We start from the raw sequence: 15,869 nt of genomic DNA, 5'->3' as shown, positions 1-15,869 counted from the left end.
CTACTGACAGTAGGGAAGAATTGTGGAGGAACTGATACTGATTTCAAAGGACAGGAAAAAAAAAGTATTTAAAATACCATTTGTATTTTCAATCTCCGAATCGATCTCACACAACTCTCTCCTGCATTAATATGCTGATACTTTATGACCAAAATTCAAGTGTCTGAGTTTGAATGAAAAGCTCAGGTTCTATTCCACCTCCAGAAAATATAAACTTTACATCAAAAAATAGTCTATGACCAGGCTGTCAACTTAAATCAAAATACGGTAAGGCAACTTTAAATTCCTTATAGCTTCTAGATACCAGATATGGTGTTGAAAAGCACATTTTTGTACTAATCAGTAAATACATGTATGATAACCATTGTGATACATCATGTCTTATAAAGGAAAAGAAAAAAGAAACAATAAAGAAAAGAAAAAAATTACTTTCCTTGGTTATTTTTCTTTGATACTTTGCTTTTATTGTTTTGTTGTTGGTTGGTTCTGCCCTTCCTAGAAATAAAGTAATTATTTTATTTAAAAGTCAACCATGTGAACCTTTATGCTTCATATTAATTTTTTCTGTGTTTTATAGTTTTTTAGCGGTAGTGTCAAGAGCACAATGAAGAAAGAAATTAATTTGCTAGTGACATCAGGAAGGCACTATAACTACTTCAGTTTCCTATAGCTAATAAAACTCAGTCCCAGACAATAAAATTCATTATAATGAGGTAGATTACTGACTGATTAGGTTCCAACAAAAAAATAATTTGAATCCCAATATATTAAATAATAAGACATAATTAAGCTTCAAAGATCCTACAAAATATAAGGTTACTTTTTAACCAAGCCATGAGAGACATCACTCTGAAAAGAAAAGGTGCTTATATTTCTTATCATTTGACACCACCATCACACACAGTGTGCTGATCAGAACCCTGCTTGACGTGAGTCTTCTGTTAAATAGCTGGGCAAAAACCATTCCTGCCTAGAAATGCAAAGCTTAAGTTAACAATAAGTTGGAGTAACAAATTACTAGAAGGGACAGAGGTCCTGTCATTAGTACTCAGAACAGTGATTTGCATCCTGTACCACTGCATGACAAAGACTGCCCAGCAGCAGTAAAAGGAGAGAGCTGATGTTACAGTGTTTCTATACTAGCTTGAACGAGTTCTCAAAAACTACTCTTACCAGTGTTCAGTGTTGATAAAGACTTCCAGTTCCTAATAGGACAGTATCAAATTGGATCAAGTTAATGAATGAACTTGCCCATGCCATGCAACTATTTTTAGTACTATCTCAGAGTTTCAGACAGTATCATTGTCATTTACTCTTTTTCTCAATTATTAACTTGAAGAAGGCTTGGGGAACAGCAGCAACATTATTTTTCTGATGACGACTCCAGTGACAACAGACTAGATGCAGTCAGATAGGTCCAAGGATCATCTGGAGTAGGCTTTGTGGCTAAACAGACCCATCACCTAAGAATCACCCACAGGAAGATCTCAGCATTCCAAAAGGCACTACTGAAACCCTGAGGGAGTAATACAGCAGCTATTCCCCAGGCACATATGCAAGATGCCAATTAAAAGCTGTTTCCACCCCTCATCACCACGGAAATCTTCTGTGTATGGTTTCAGGATGAAAAAAAATATTACTTCTAAGGAAGTATGGAGATATTTATAATGAGCAATATAGTAAAATAAAAATAATGAGAATATTTAATGATCATGCTTTCTTTAATACTGTATAGAAACCTTTAAAAACATGCTTGCTCATCAGATGTTTTTATGACTTAACCCTCATCTTTTCAAGCAACAAAAGATTTTGATGCTGAAGCAAACTACCTGATACTGTACAACAAAGGGGGGTTAGTTTCTCATAAAAATTTCAATAATGCAGTAATTCCTGCAAATTAATTACAATTTGGGATGTTTTCCATTGATTTAGAACACCAGTTTTAAGTAAACAGCTGTTTTTCAAACCACTCAAAATTTTATCTTTAAAATTAATGCACTATGAATTTTTAATATTTTTATATTGTTTATATGAATTTTTTGCTTTTCATATTTAAATAAAAAGGTTTTATTTGTAACCATTTTTATTTCTAATTTTTTGTTTCCCTCAAAATGCATTGCTACCTATTTGAATAAAAAAAATACTTAAAAAGAAAAATCTTTTAAAACAGCCCAAATTGCCAAACAGATAATGTTTAAATAAAAGGAACCTCTCATATCTACACTTGTTATTACAGAAGTTTTTTTGATTGGATTGGAAAAAAAACACATTAGTACAATTATTGGCATGAGGTCAGTGCCCTCGGAAGACTGCTCAGCTCAGGAACAATCTGAAATCACTGTAATGAAATTTTAATGATGAAATAAGGAGAAAAAAGCCTTCTGCCCCTCTTTACTCATACTGACAGAAATTGTTGTTTATTTAGGGATTTTAGCTCAAATAATTTACTTTTAAAGATTTACCTTCAGCATTGTTAATTACTTTAACTACTCCTATAACCATAAATCTGGTCACAAAAACCATTCCTGCTACCAAAATAGTGTTTCTTAATTGACCAGTAAACAAATGACAGCACTGTATCTCTTTTACCAGATGGACAACAAAGGGATATGTTTTTTATTTTTATTTTTGTAACCCCTGTTTTTATTTTTAATGAACTTGGAATTGTGTGGAAATGAGGGAGAGATGCAATCTCTTTATCTTCAGACTAACTTCAGACTCTTTAGGGTTTCAGACAAACAGTGGAGGTGTTTCTTGCAAATCAGCACAGAAGTGCACTCTGTGCATGCTACTGAGAAAAACCAGTCTCCTGTGAGCCACCTTGACTGGTTGCTGTCAGTGGAGCATGGGGCATAACCCTGCCTCCGGAGGAGAAACAGCTCAGCCCAACCTGCCTGCCCCACTTAGGTTGTGCACCACTTCCCGCCTGTAGCTTCCCAAGCTGCAGCTCTTGAAAAAAACACGAAGCCCTTCTGCATGGTGTCAGTGTTTCTGTGCAAAGTGAGGCTAGGGAAGATGGGTTTGTCCTGGTTTGGGCCAGGATAAAGGTGATTTTCTTTCTTGTATTTTTGCTTTCAGATAAGTCTCTTGTAAGTAGCTGCACTTGCTGAAATTAGCAGCAAGTTTCTCAGGCAGTGTGTGCTTCTAGGACTGATAACACTCGATGTTTATAGTCAGTGTGCAGAGCCAAGGACACTGCTCAGCTCTGAGGAACATTTTGCCCTCCGGAAGGAGAAAAAGAATAAGGAGGTCACACCTGCAGCCCTCCTTTGGGGAGGAAAGGACAAGATAGATGGGGAAAATTGACCAGAGTATTACATCCCATACACGTCATACTCAGTATAAATTTGAGGGATCATGAGGGTCAAAGCCCTTCCTGCTTCCCCTTCTTCACCTGTTTGCTTCGGCATCCTGTGAGGATTCCGTCCGTTCCTCTGCCTGTGGTCCTGATCCACGCCAACCTGAATCTGTGTGTTCCCGCCTCCAGCTCCTGACTGCTGCTGACTCAAGGACTCCAACCTGGACTTCCCCAGGGCTGCCCTGCAGCCTTGGTGGTGATGTAAGCATTAATGGGGGAAAGCGTGGAGCAACATGGTATTTTTTTTCTGTATATTCAAAAAAATATTCAATACATTTTTTCTTCTTTATCGTTACCATTTCATTAAAGCTGTGTAGTTAATTTCCAACCCATAACTCTCTCTCCCTTATTCTCTCTCCTTTCTTTATCTGGGAGGGTTAAAGTTGCCCAATCACAGAGTGGCCTTTATCCTCCCACAGGAAGAGGCTCAAGGAGAACCTGAGGGCATATGTGACCATCCTGGTGCCTCTTTAGAGTCACGTGTACCCGTGTGTTATTCCCGGTCTTTGAAGATCAACATCTTCACAGAAAGCCTGCACGTTCACAAATGATATTCACAGTCAGATCCACAGCACTGGATAAAGCCTGGCTAGACAGTGGACCTAGCCTCAATACAGGGGGCTCAGAGTGCTCAAGGTTAAATCTGAATGCTCTTAAATTTCTAAGAAGTCCCATTAATATCCACATGAATATTTTTGGCATCAGTGTTTTTTCAAGTTTGCAGTGAGAATATTTCCACCTTGATTTCAATGTCTTACTTCAGCCCATGACCTATTTCCCATCACCTTCTGTTATTATATGAAGCATTCTTGCCAGAGCAGCTACACAGAAATATTTATTTTTTTAATAAAAATATTCCTTTAAGATGGAATTTAACTAGAATGAATACCAATATCTTTCCTTCCTGGTATGTTACAGATTCATTTAGTTTTCAAATCATGTATCTGATGCTACAAGTGCTTGCTTCTCAGCGCTTTGACCTAGACCTGGCAATTGGAGGTCATGACACTGTTCTGAACAATGTTACCATTGATGCAATAAAATAAAAGGCATAGTTTCATACATCACAGATCTTATTAAGCCTTTAGCAAGCAGAATTCAGACCAATATAATTTGGATTTACTATACCTCACTAAACTGTTGGCAGTGTCAGGATCTTGTGCTGTTACTGCACCAACAGTAGTCCCAATCTTTGCATTTTCATAAACTTCCATGACATAGGAAGGCATAGTGAAGAGTGGAGGTTCATCTACATCACCAACAATGACCTTCAACATTGTTACATCTTTGAATGGTCCCAAGTGCGAAAAGCGGAAATCAAGGTGAGTGTTTGCTCCTTCGATGTTAAGTGTGTATGACTTCTTTTTTTCATAGTTGAGCGGCTGTTGGCAGAAACAAACAAAAAAAATCTATCAATACCATTCTGTGTTTCATTTTAGCCTGCTAGTAATCTAGTTATTTTTCTCTGTAACTTAAATCACATTTCTTCATGTTACTGGAAAAGCACACTGGCAGCCACTGTCATACCTTGTAAATAGAGGGATGTATGTGAAGCAGGATGGATTCAGGTTTCTCTACAGCAGAACTATGGACAAGGTAGCAGTTTTGGAAAAACTCAAGATTTAGAATGAGGGTCAGATTCTTCTGTGATAATATAAATTATCTGAATTTTATCACCCTTTGATTTTTATCAGTCAATGCTAAATACTGAAAAAGGTAGAGACTGATGTATCCCAAATTAACTTTGTATCCTTAATTACACGTTTAATAAACAGTGATAGTTTCACTAAAATTCTCTGGGGCATGAATTCTAGATCCTTGCGGGAAAGCATCTTGTTATTGTATGATGCAGAAATTTAAATGTGTAATAATAGCTTAAACACGTTTGTGTGCTTTGCTTTCTGAACCAGAAATCATTCCTATATTCTAGAACATTTTCTTTTAAATTTGTCACCAGCAATAATGAGAGACAATTCTTCAGCCTCAGTCTCACCATGCACTGCTGTCCTGCACATGGATTCTGCTGTCATAAATTAGGAAGAAAGTCTGCAGCTGGGGGATGTGCTTTCTGCAAGTCCTGTTCCAATAAGACCCAATAGAAGGGACATCCTTGTTTGTACCATTCAACAGAAGAACCAGTGCCACATGAATATTTCCCTGTTATTTAAATCATCCGATTCCTACCTCTCTACTAGGAAGAAAGAAGCTGAGGGTTAGATCCATATATCACACAGCATGGATAATTTATTTCTCAGAAGTCTCATTTCTAGCTTGATATTTACACATGTGAAATTTTCATATCCCGAGTTAAGCTGGTTTTCAGATTACTGTAAAGCAATTTTACTGATTTGATGTATTTATTTCAACCCTATATTAGCATGCTGTTACAGTGTCTTATGCAAGATACATGGTAGAGTTGAAAAAGTCAATTATCAGCTCTTCCAATGATATAGCTACGTTCTAGAGGGGAATAATAGGATATTAAAGTTAGAAGTTCACAGCTAATGAAATTCTATTAGCAGATATAGAATTAAGCATTTATTTTTTTTTTAATCAAAGGGCATGTTTATGCAACCACAACTATTTTGAATGGGTTTCTTCAGTGTCACTAAAGTAACTGACTACTTTTCATAGAAAGCCCATTGAGAATTTCATGTAAGAAGTTATTTATTCCACATATAGTCTGTTAGTTCTAATTACTGAAATGGCTATTAAAAATACCAGTTACTCTAGATGTACTAAACATATTAAGAAACTGATCTCAAAACTCATAGCAATAGCAATACTGTTTCACAGTATTATTTGCTGTGCTGTGAAACTAATTTACTCCTTTTCCTGGTCTGGGTAATTACCTTTTTCTTGATTTTGCAGAGAAATATAAATATATAAATGAAGAACTGTCAGTCTCTTCCTAACTCTTCTACAATCTTAGCATATGCCCACTTTGCAGGTAGAGTATAAAATAAACCCCAGGTCCAGAACTGTACTATACTGCTGCAGGGAGTGACTGAAATGATGACAAGGCCAATGGGGGAAAAACCTGACAGAGCTACCACATGAGGCACATGTGATTGAAGCTGTTTGAACACAGAAATATCAAGAAGAATCCCTTCTGAAATTTTTGAAGCCTTCTTAGTATTGGTCTACACTTTCATTAAGTTAGGCAAGTTTCTGGGAAAGTAAGCCCAAGAGGAAATAAATCATGCAGAGTGGCCAGTTGTTTCACAAAAATATGCTAGACCATGTAGACACAGAACAAATTTCAAGTTTCAGGCTGCAATTTTAAAAATGTGTTCCCTGCTGTGCAAAAGCAGCATTTCTGGATAACAGACACCTCTGTTACTTACTGGGTTACAAATTTCTGGCTTCAGACAATTTATAAAGAAAGATATACAGGTTCATATTTATTATTGCATTGAACAAAGAAGGTAGTTGTACAGGTATGCATACTATCATTAAGTTTCTAACAGCATCAGAACACTTGCATAATTTTAAAAGAAGTTGTATACACACTTAAGCCTTCCAGATACAACAGAAATTATCATGACACTATGGCATGGTAGAATTCCACTAAAACCAGTATTGTTTTATATGGACCTGCCTAAATACTCAGTACAAGTATTCAGGTCTTTGACCAGTGATACACTGGTATTTCCAATCACCCTGAAGAATGGAAAAGTCTCTCTTGCCTTTCTTAGGGCAAGAAATATGAGGAACTCCTGTGATTTGTCAATGTCAGTGTGTGCTTTGTAGACAAAATCTACAAGAAATTTGACTGATGACTTACAAGAAAAATAGTTGGTCAGGATTTATATGTGCTAGATATTCTTTGATTTTTCCTCTTTGCATTGAAGGACAATTAATTCATTCTTTTCTCTTCTGTCTGTTTCTTTACATCCTTTCATGATGCAAACAAAAATTTTAAACATATGGATTTACCACATCTTAATAATTGTATTGCTACAAAAAAAAGACCGAAGTATACTATTCATATTAAATCAACTCATAAAGAAATATGCATTTAGGAAATTCTAAAATAGGAAATTCTCAGGTGTTGTTCATTAATTTATGTTGCATTTCACTTGTGAGCGGGGGAATATTAAATATTAATTTGCAGCATATATATTCTAAGATTAAAGAAGTTTACAGGGTTGCTAATTGTAACTGATGTCTTTTTGGAATATTATGTTTATACTGACATATTAGATATTAGATACCATATCTGATATATATATATATATGTACTGACATATTAGATACTGGACTAGGTTGTGTAAGAAGATTAATTTCTTTAAGAAAACACAGAAGGAATAATACAAAGTCTGAAGTATTGTTTTCTTTCTTTTGTAAAGTTATTCAATCAGGCAATGCCAACAGTTTTTTTGTGTCTAGAAATACAAGAATAATCCATTTATATAACCAGAAAAAGATGACAATTTAACCATAGCCAAAGCAGTTTTTTACTTTCATTTTCTTCCTTCTTCTTGTCTCTGAATTAAAGAACCAGATACTGAGACATAAGAGAAAATAGCTTACTCTCCAGCACTGTGATTCAGAGAGGTCAAAAAAACAACACTATTTTGAACACTGAGCTATTTAGACAGATAAAACCCTACACACTGTCCTCAAGATTATTATTGTAAAGGGTCACGAGTAATTGTCCCACCAATTTTAAAAATAATTAACTCCTTCCTGGAAGGAAAACAAAACTTTTAAATTTTAGATAGGTCTAAACAGTATTTTTGTTCAAGTTTCTTGTTTTCCCAAAGCACAATGTCTTTTTATGACCATTGCCCACATATCTTTAGAATGTATTAATTGGTTATTCTGGTTTTCATGCAAAAGTGAAAATACTAAATGAAGCTCAAGTGACCAGCCCTAAGGATAGCTGGAAAATACTGCCATTCATTATATTGTGGTTTGTGATTCTAATATCAAAGTCCTAAAAGGGCAGCAGAATTTTATCAGAAGTTAATATGTGCTTCCTGAACATTTCCAGTCTAAATATAAAAAAAAAAAAAATGGAAGAGACATGGGCTGTTCAGGAATTTATTTCTGGGAAGCCTGAACATTACTGGCTGACTTGACATCAAGAAAGGTGTAACATACTTCTCTGAAAATCACAAAGGGGGAAAACCCCTGACCAGTCATTCTCTGAAGGACACAGAGAGTAATGGTTTTCACTGTGCCATTGATTTCCTCCTCATCTCCCACTCAAACAAGGAATTACATAAAAGCCAAAGAGAAGGAAATCCTTCATGAGAGCTTGCAGTCCAGTCTATACAGCAGAACCTTTTGAGACTGAAGGGTGGCTCCACCAGGCTTGTTGATAGGGGAAATGATGGAAGTACTGTAGGAGAATGAAACTAGTACTCTCTAGAATAAGACTAGAAAAGATTCCTTCCAAGAGTCACAGGCTTCACAAGCCTGATCATCAGCCTAGCACAGGAGCACTGAGTTGTGGTTTTTTTTGTTGTTGTTGGTTTTTTTTGTTTGTTTGTTTGTTTTGTTGTTTTTTTTTTTCATTAGTGCCTCAAACAAGTGAGATTTCAAAGGGTTTGAGGAGGACTTCGTGTCTTCAGACACAGTAATACATTAACTTCTGGGCTTTCTGATGTGTCTACAAGAAATTCTTCCAGAGAAGTATTAGAAAGAGGACAAATAATTTAATTCTACTGTCATTTAAAGTGCTGACATCTAATATATGAAAAAAGATCTATTTTGTTCTTAGTGGAGATTATCTGTTTTCGGTAGGCTATTCTACTAATTCAGGTTCTAACACTTTTTTTTTTTTCCCCCCCAAAATACATTAAGTCGTTAGAGCACAAAGTAAATGAAATACGTACAAAACTGCATACAACCCCCCCAAATAATTAAAAAAAACAGATTACCCTTTTGCATTGTACAAGGGGATATGACTCCTCCGAGGAAAGAATGGAGATATTCCACACCCCGTCATGTAGCTTTAAGTGCTAAATTTCTGCTCATTTGATCTACAACATTACGTAGGCAAAATGTACATCTTCTTCTCATGGTGGGAAAATTACAAAAATGACTTTCATGTATTTGTATAAGAATAGAACACATATCATTCTGCCATAACCAAAAACATGTTAAAAATTATCTGAAGCCATTTTGTCTGCCAAAACCAGTAAGAAATGTGATTTTATACGTTATTACAGACTTTTTAAATTTGTTGCAAATTATTCCTTTCTGCTTCATTTTTTCTGTATGCATAAATGTTGATAAATGCTATATTTAATGTTGATCTTTAATCAAACAGCATTTTTCATTTTGAAGAAGAAATGACATATCATGGCATTAGCCATATTAAAGCCACCAGGAAATAACTTCAGTCATTTAAAAGGCAGAGTTTCCATTTGTGTGGCTGAAAAAAGTGGGTATTGCACGACCTCTTTAAAAGACACTGAATTAAAGATTTTTACGATATCGTGTGAGAAAAAAACTCATTTAAAACAATTTTTAATTATTAAAATAACATTTCTTTTGGTTAGAAAATATTTTAAGATATTAAAAAAATACATATTTATGTATCTATTCAGATGCAAAAATAAAGTTCTTTATAAAAATTTAATTTATTAACTTTCCCCACTTTTTCTTTGGTTCTCATCCTCCTATTGCTAATCAAGCTCAGAATACATATTACCTACAAAGTCACTGTTATTTTTTTTAGGGTGCTTAGATATAATTGATGCATACAAACCCCAATAACAACAAATCTACATGAGAATTGTTAATTGACGTCTGTTAGTCCAAATGAAAGCTGAAATCAATAAATTATTTCATTTTGTTGATGTTTTCTAAAAAAATATTGCTTAAACGTAATAGCACATCCCTCTTTATATTATTATATATACAATATATCTATATGTTATTATAAAAGTAAAATTAATACCTAGACATAGAATATTAGCATAAGTTGTCAGACACCTCAGGAAATGTTTGCTATTAACTTAATATGAGGATTAAATTATTTACGGAATTAGATGTGTGCATGGAATTCACTTAAGAATAAAAGTAAATGGCAAGAACACTTAATAGTTAATAGTTTAAATAGACTAGGATAAATATAGGAAATTTGTATAACTGGTAACTGTGTGATGGATTGACCTGTTACATTTTGGGTCTTTGTAAGCAAGTTGGTATTTACATTACAAAGTGAACAATACTTTAGATGCCAGCTGGCAAGTAAGTCAAGAAGTAACAGTTTGCAAAAACTGAATTATTCATTCATTGCCACAGATATCTTTCTATGTAGTGTGAGAACAAAAGTACAATTTTTCTTCTTTCAAATAAATTTAAGTTGCAAAATCAGAATTCAGAAAAAGTAACTATCTTATTCTAAAATTCAGCTATGTTTAGTTTATTATGATTATTAGATATGACCATTCAAAAAGCACAGCAGATATAAATAATAGTTTCTTTTCTTGAATTTTAATCCCTGCCTTTCCTTCAAAGATTTGAAGTGTCTCAGGAAGAGATATAAAGAAGGTGACACTGCTGAAGCTCATGGTTTCACAGGTTTGCACTGTAAAATACTTTCTTCACGTTATATAGTTATTAAAAATTCATAATATTTTAATTACATAGAAAGGAACGTTTAAATTCTATTGCTTACCTTCCTCAGGGAAAGAATTCCTTCCCTTGTTTCTTTGTCAGTGGATATGGAGAACACCCCAGACCCATCACCATTTATAATTGTGTACTTCATGTCTGCATTTGAACCAGTATCTGCATCATTTGCTTTGATTTTACCAACTGCTGATCCAACTTGAGCTGATTCAGGAACATATAGCTGATAGTGTTCTAAAGGGGGAAAAAACAACAAAATGGCTTGGACATTTTCTAGCAAAACTAAATTAGAGAACCATTATATGCTTGACACACTTCTGAGTATATAGAAGAGCATTTCATATACAAACTTGACAAAAAACCTACAAGCTTCTTTAGATTCCTTAAAGAATTCAAAAGGCAATTGCATTTTCCTTGGGATGTCTTCATACCCTATTCAAACCCCAAATAATCTAATGCAGGGGTTTTGTTTTCAGCGTTATTTTTGCTCTCATTACATAACATGGATATCAACTCTGAAGCTTATTTCACAATGGTATTGTTGAAAGTTTATCTTCCCCATAACGAAAAATAAAAAATTATCTTCACCAACTAAACATCAAATGAGGAGTCAAATAAGTATATTTGAACTGGAGAATATTTGTACATTATATTATAATTAATTTTTTCCATTAATTCTGCTTCAGATTGTAACATTGTATCACATTTTGAAAGTGAAAAAAATTTTAGTATGTTTGCATTAGCATTTTGTAGCAGTTTTTGTTGTGGCACAAAACCCATCGCACACAAATTTTACTTGATATCCGTGGTAGAAGAAAATACACATAATGGATACACAAAGGTATTATACAGTTGTGGACACCAAAAGGATAAATAACAGCTATGACCTCCTTTCAGTGTTTTTATAACCTGGTAAGTTAAACCTCAGAAAATGAAACAGTTCTCTTAAGAATGATTTTCTTAACTGATTTTGTCCTTTTTTTTAAATCACCCAACAACAGTTAGAAGTTTGCCTGAGGAAGAGGAAGGTTTCACAGTGAGAAAGAAAATAGCAAACAGACACAATGTGATTAAATAAACCTCAATTTCAATCTGAAACTAGTCCAGAAAGACAACTAAAAGACATTTCTTTTCCAGTAACCCTAGTGCTGTTACACAGCAGGGATGCTAAAGCCTACTAGCACTGAAAAGGAAAAAACACATTCAATGGGAAGTATACACATAAAAGCAAAACAAAAACAAAACCAAATCCAAACAACACTCTGCACAGTTAACATCACACAACAACCGCCAGCACAGAAAAGAGAGCAAAAAGACAACTTCTGTTATCATAGATCTTCTGAAGCTCTATAGAGTTTCCTAATGTCCTGGGTTAGTGCAGTGGTGTTTTGTAAGTGTGTGGGGGGGGTGTGTGTGCCACAGAGGTGGCTCCTGTGAGAAGCTGCTGTCATGTTTTATCTTTATCCTGACAGAATAAATATTTTTTTTTCCCTTCCCAAGCTGAGTCTGTCAGGTTTTGTCCATTACCATAACTGGGGAGTGAAAACCACTCTATCCTTCTCTCCGTCAGTGAAACTTTAGGTGGATTTATCCTCTCTATCCCACAGTGGGGGTGGAGGGTGAGTGAGTGGAGGAGTGGTTGGTACTGGCTGGGCCTTAACCATGTCTGCTATATTCTTCTTAAAAATACCACAATGGTGAATGCCATAGTGAAAAACTGAGCTGTAGAAGAGTGGATCAGAAGTTGCTGCATATCAAATCCAACACGTTATTACAGTTTGACAAATTTAAACCAGGTAGGATGACTTCAGAGGTAGCATCAGTAAGCATGTAGAAAGACAAAGGCAAAATTTAAACTTGTGCTGTGGCAGTAAAACATAAGTAGTTGGATGAATTAAAGAATATTATGAATCTTATGACTATTATGAAACAGAGAAGTTTCAATTGCAGAGCGAATGATTGCTACCACTAAAATACTTCAGTCACCTGCTGGAAAGTAAACATTTTTATAACAAATTTATCTGATGCCTTCCATAATGGTTCCTAAACCTGTTTATAGCCTTGACTTCCTTTTTCATAATACCAGCCCATTTGCCAGACGACTTTCAACAAGACAAAAGGGCACGGTATAAGTTGTGCCAGGGGAAGTTTAGGCTAGATATTAGAAAGAATTTCTTTACGGAGAGAGTGATCAAGCGTTGGAATGGGCTGCCCAGGGAAGTAGTGGATTCTCCATCCCTGGAGATATTTAAAAAGAGACTGGATGTGGCACTCAGTGCCATAGTCTAGCAACCGCAACGGTGGTTCAAGGGTTGGACTTGATGATCTCTGAGGTCCCTTCCAACCCAGCCAATTCTATGATTCTATGAATAACAAAAGTAAAAACTCCAATCAAACAAAAAAATCAATGCAGTGTGAAAAGGAAGTGCATTAAACTTTGTTAGAAAAAGGAGAGGTTGCCTACTAAAAAATTGCTATTCATTAGATAAAACTCAAGGGAAATAAGAAATGTCGAGAGAATAATTAAAAAATGATAATTTACCATGTAAACACACATTTACCATATTAACACTGATGTAATAGGAAAATTATTTCATAGCTGATTCAAATAAAGTGCATTGTAAATTATTTGATGCAAATCTTTGGTATGTATATAAAAGCTGTATTCACAGATCTCCAAATAATTGCTGTGACATGTATTCTCTTGCAATTCTTCATGCTTACAGATTATGTCAACTGGCACTTTCACATTGCTACTTGTTTTATTTCATACATAAAATTATAGTTATAGTTGGATATTCATTTCAGAGCTTACTTATTCTTAAAAAAAATGTGAAATGTGGTCTTTTGACAATTTTGCTCTCACTAATGCATTCCAAAAAGGAAAAGGTTGAGGCCATAGAGAACATGTTATGTAATCAAATCACTTCAGGAACTGGAAGTGTTATAGCCATATGATAGGGTGAAGTAATTAGAGACTTCTATATAGTTAAGCTAGTTCAAATATATCCACATGACACTACAGTCTGCCTTATAATCACACCCCAAGTGTTAGCCATCTGCCTCAGAAAATCATTTTAATGATACCAGCTTCAAAAATTCTGAAATACTGAAACTTCAAGAAAAGTAAATATTTGAAATCACTAATTAATTATCTATCAGTATTTGTACAGCTGAAATGTTTCAAAAAATGACAGAATGAAAACTGTTAAAAATAAAACCGCCTGGATCATAAGGTCAGAAGTATCTTCCCAAAGAGGATATAACCATTGCTTCACAGAGACAACCAGAAGATGATTTCTGCAGACATGAGCCAAATAGGTAATTACAAACAATACTATCTAAAAGCAACAAACAAATAAGAGGATAAAATCCAGCAAAATGAAGGTTAGGTAAAACAAGAGTTTTTGTAGACTAGTGGTGGAAATTGGAAACACTCTTACTAAATACTAAATCATTTCAAACTTTATTTCTGGTAAGTAGGGAAACTAACTACTGAAGCAACTGAACATTTCCGTGGGTATTGAAAATATTTTGATAGGACACTAAAAAAAAACAACTCTGGGATGGGTACACTGTGAATTTATGATTCTTTATTGTAAGCTATGAGTCTCTCTCATTTCTATGAATTTCTTGAGAATGTATGAGCGCTGAGCATCAGGTACTGGTCTGCATCAGAATTATTTCACCATATTGAGTATATTGAACAGATTGTTCCTACAGTCAAAGCATCTCAGCCTTCCGGCAAATGTTGTAAATCAAAAATTTCAAATGGCTCGATAGTTCTAGAGAAGGTATCTAGTGGTTTACAGATCAAGATTATGCAGAGGTTGATTTGGTTCTCAATATTTACGTTAACATTTATTCAGATGCACTCACCTCATGAAATGACTAAATGAATACTCTTTCACTTAATGCGCTGCATAGGATAGTTATACCATGTTGCAGGACTTTAATTATGCTAATTGAACCATTGTTCAAGTACATATAGGTGATCCTTATCTTTCAGTGAACTATAAGGCTTATCTGTCTTTATAGTACAGAAAAAATTTATTGATCTGTGAAACAATTTTCTTCTCATTTCAGTTAGCCTACAGGCAACATAAAATGCTGTGGTTTACTCTCAGAAAGCAATTTATCTGTCTAAATCTCTCAAAAAAAGAAGCATGACATTATTTAATGCAACTCAGCAAGAATGTTATTAAGTCTATTTTATTCATTAATCTATTTTGTAGATAATTTTTACTGACTTTTCTAGGTTGCAATGTCCTCTTGCATAGTAGGAATTACGTTACTTAACAAGGGAAGAGAGAAGATGCATAATACTACACTAATAGAGAAGGCCTGCTTGTTGTTTACCCAAGGTATAGTTTTAGTAATAAGAGCATAAATATTGTTTGGTGATTAAACAACAGATGCATTCATACAGCACAGCTCATGGATTTATGCCTCTTCCTACTAGCAAATTGATAAATGTGGCAACTGATTGCCTTAGTATAAAATACCTAAAGGTATATCAAAACATCCTAAAGGTATATCAAAGTCCTAGGTGGAGAATTTTTCTTGAGCCTACAACTAGCTGAATATTCAGCCATGAGTCAAATTCAAAAGCTATGAAGAACAAAAGAACACTGAGTCAGGCTCAAAGTCTGATGATCATCAGCACAAAATTCACCTGGCAGCCAAGTAACAGTAATTGTTCAGGAATCAAAACCACCAGACAATACTATTTCATGTAGGTTGCATGTATGTGGACAATACCAACTTGGGAAAAACTGGTATGATAGAAGGCAGAGCTGCTGTTCAAAGGATCTTCTAGACAGTCTAGAAATGGACTGACAGGAATCTCACAACATTCAGTAACAGCACAGATGAAGGAGTAATGCCATTCATCAGTACACACTTGGGGCCAACCACC

At 34.9% G+C, this 15,869-nt stretch overlaps 1 protein-coding gene across 3 annotated transcripts in view; it reads right to left on the bottom strand.

Moving 5' to 3' along the window:
- The window catches only part of CDH18 (cadherin 18), a 156,187-nt gene that overhangs the window by 37,838 nt on the left and 102,480 nt on the right, over nucleotides 1-15,869 (bottom strand). For 2 of the 3 annotated variants that reach the window (XM_030444866.1, XM_008498041.1), the window contains exons 5-6: nucleotides 10,998-11,185; nucleotides 4,487-4,740 (exon numbers count right to left, since the gene is read on the bottom strand). In XM_030444866.1, coding sequence (XP_030300726.1) covers nucleotides 4,487-4,740; nucleotides 10,998-11,185 — 442 coding nt within the window. Of the gene's footprint in view, nucleotides 1-4,486; nucleotides 4,741-10,997; nucleotides 11,186-13,645; nucleotides 13,653-15,869 lie in introns of all 3 variants that reach the window. The other variant, XM_030444868.1, reaches the window with a different exon arrangement.

The sequence above is a fragment of the Calypte anna genome, chromosome 2, assembly GCF_003957555.1.
Source record: "Calypte anna isolate BGI_N300 chromosome 2, bCalAnn1_v1.p, whole genome shotgun sequence".
Classification (NCBI taxonomy): domain Eukaryota; kingdom Metazoa; phylum Chordata; class Aves; order Apodiformes; family Trochilidae; genus Calypte; species Calypte anna.
This window is presented reverse-complemented; position numbering and strand designations above follow the sequence as displayed.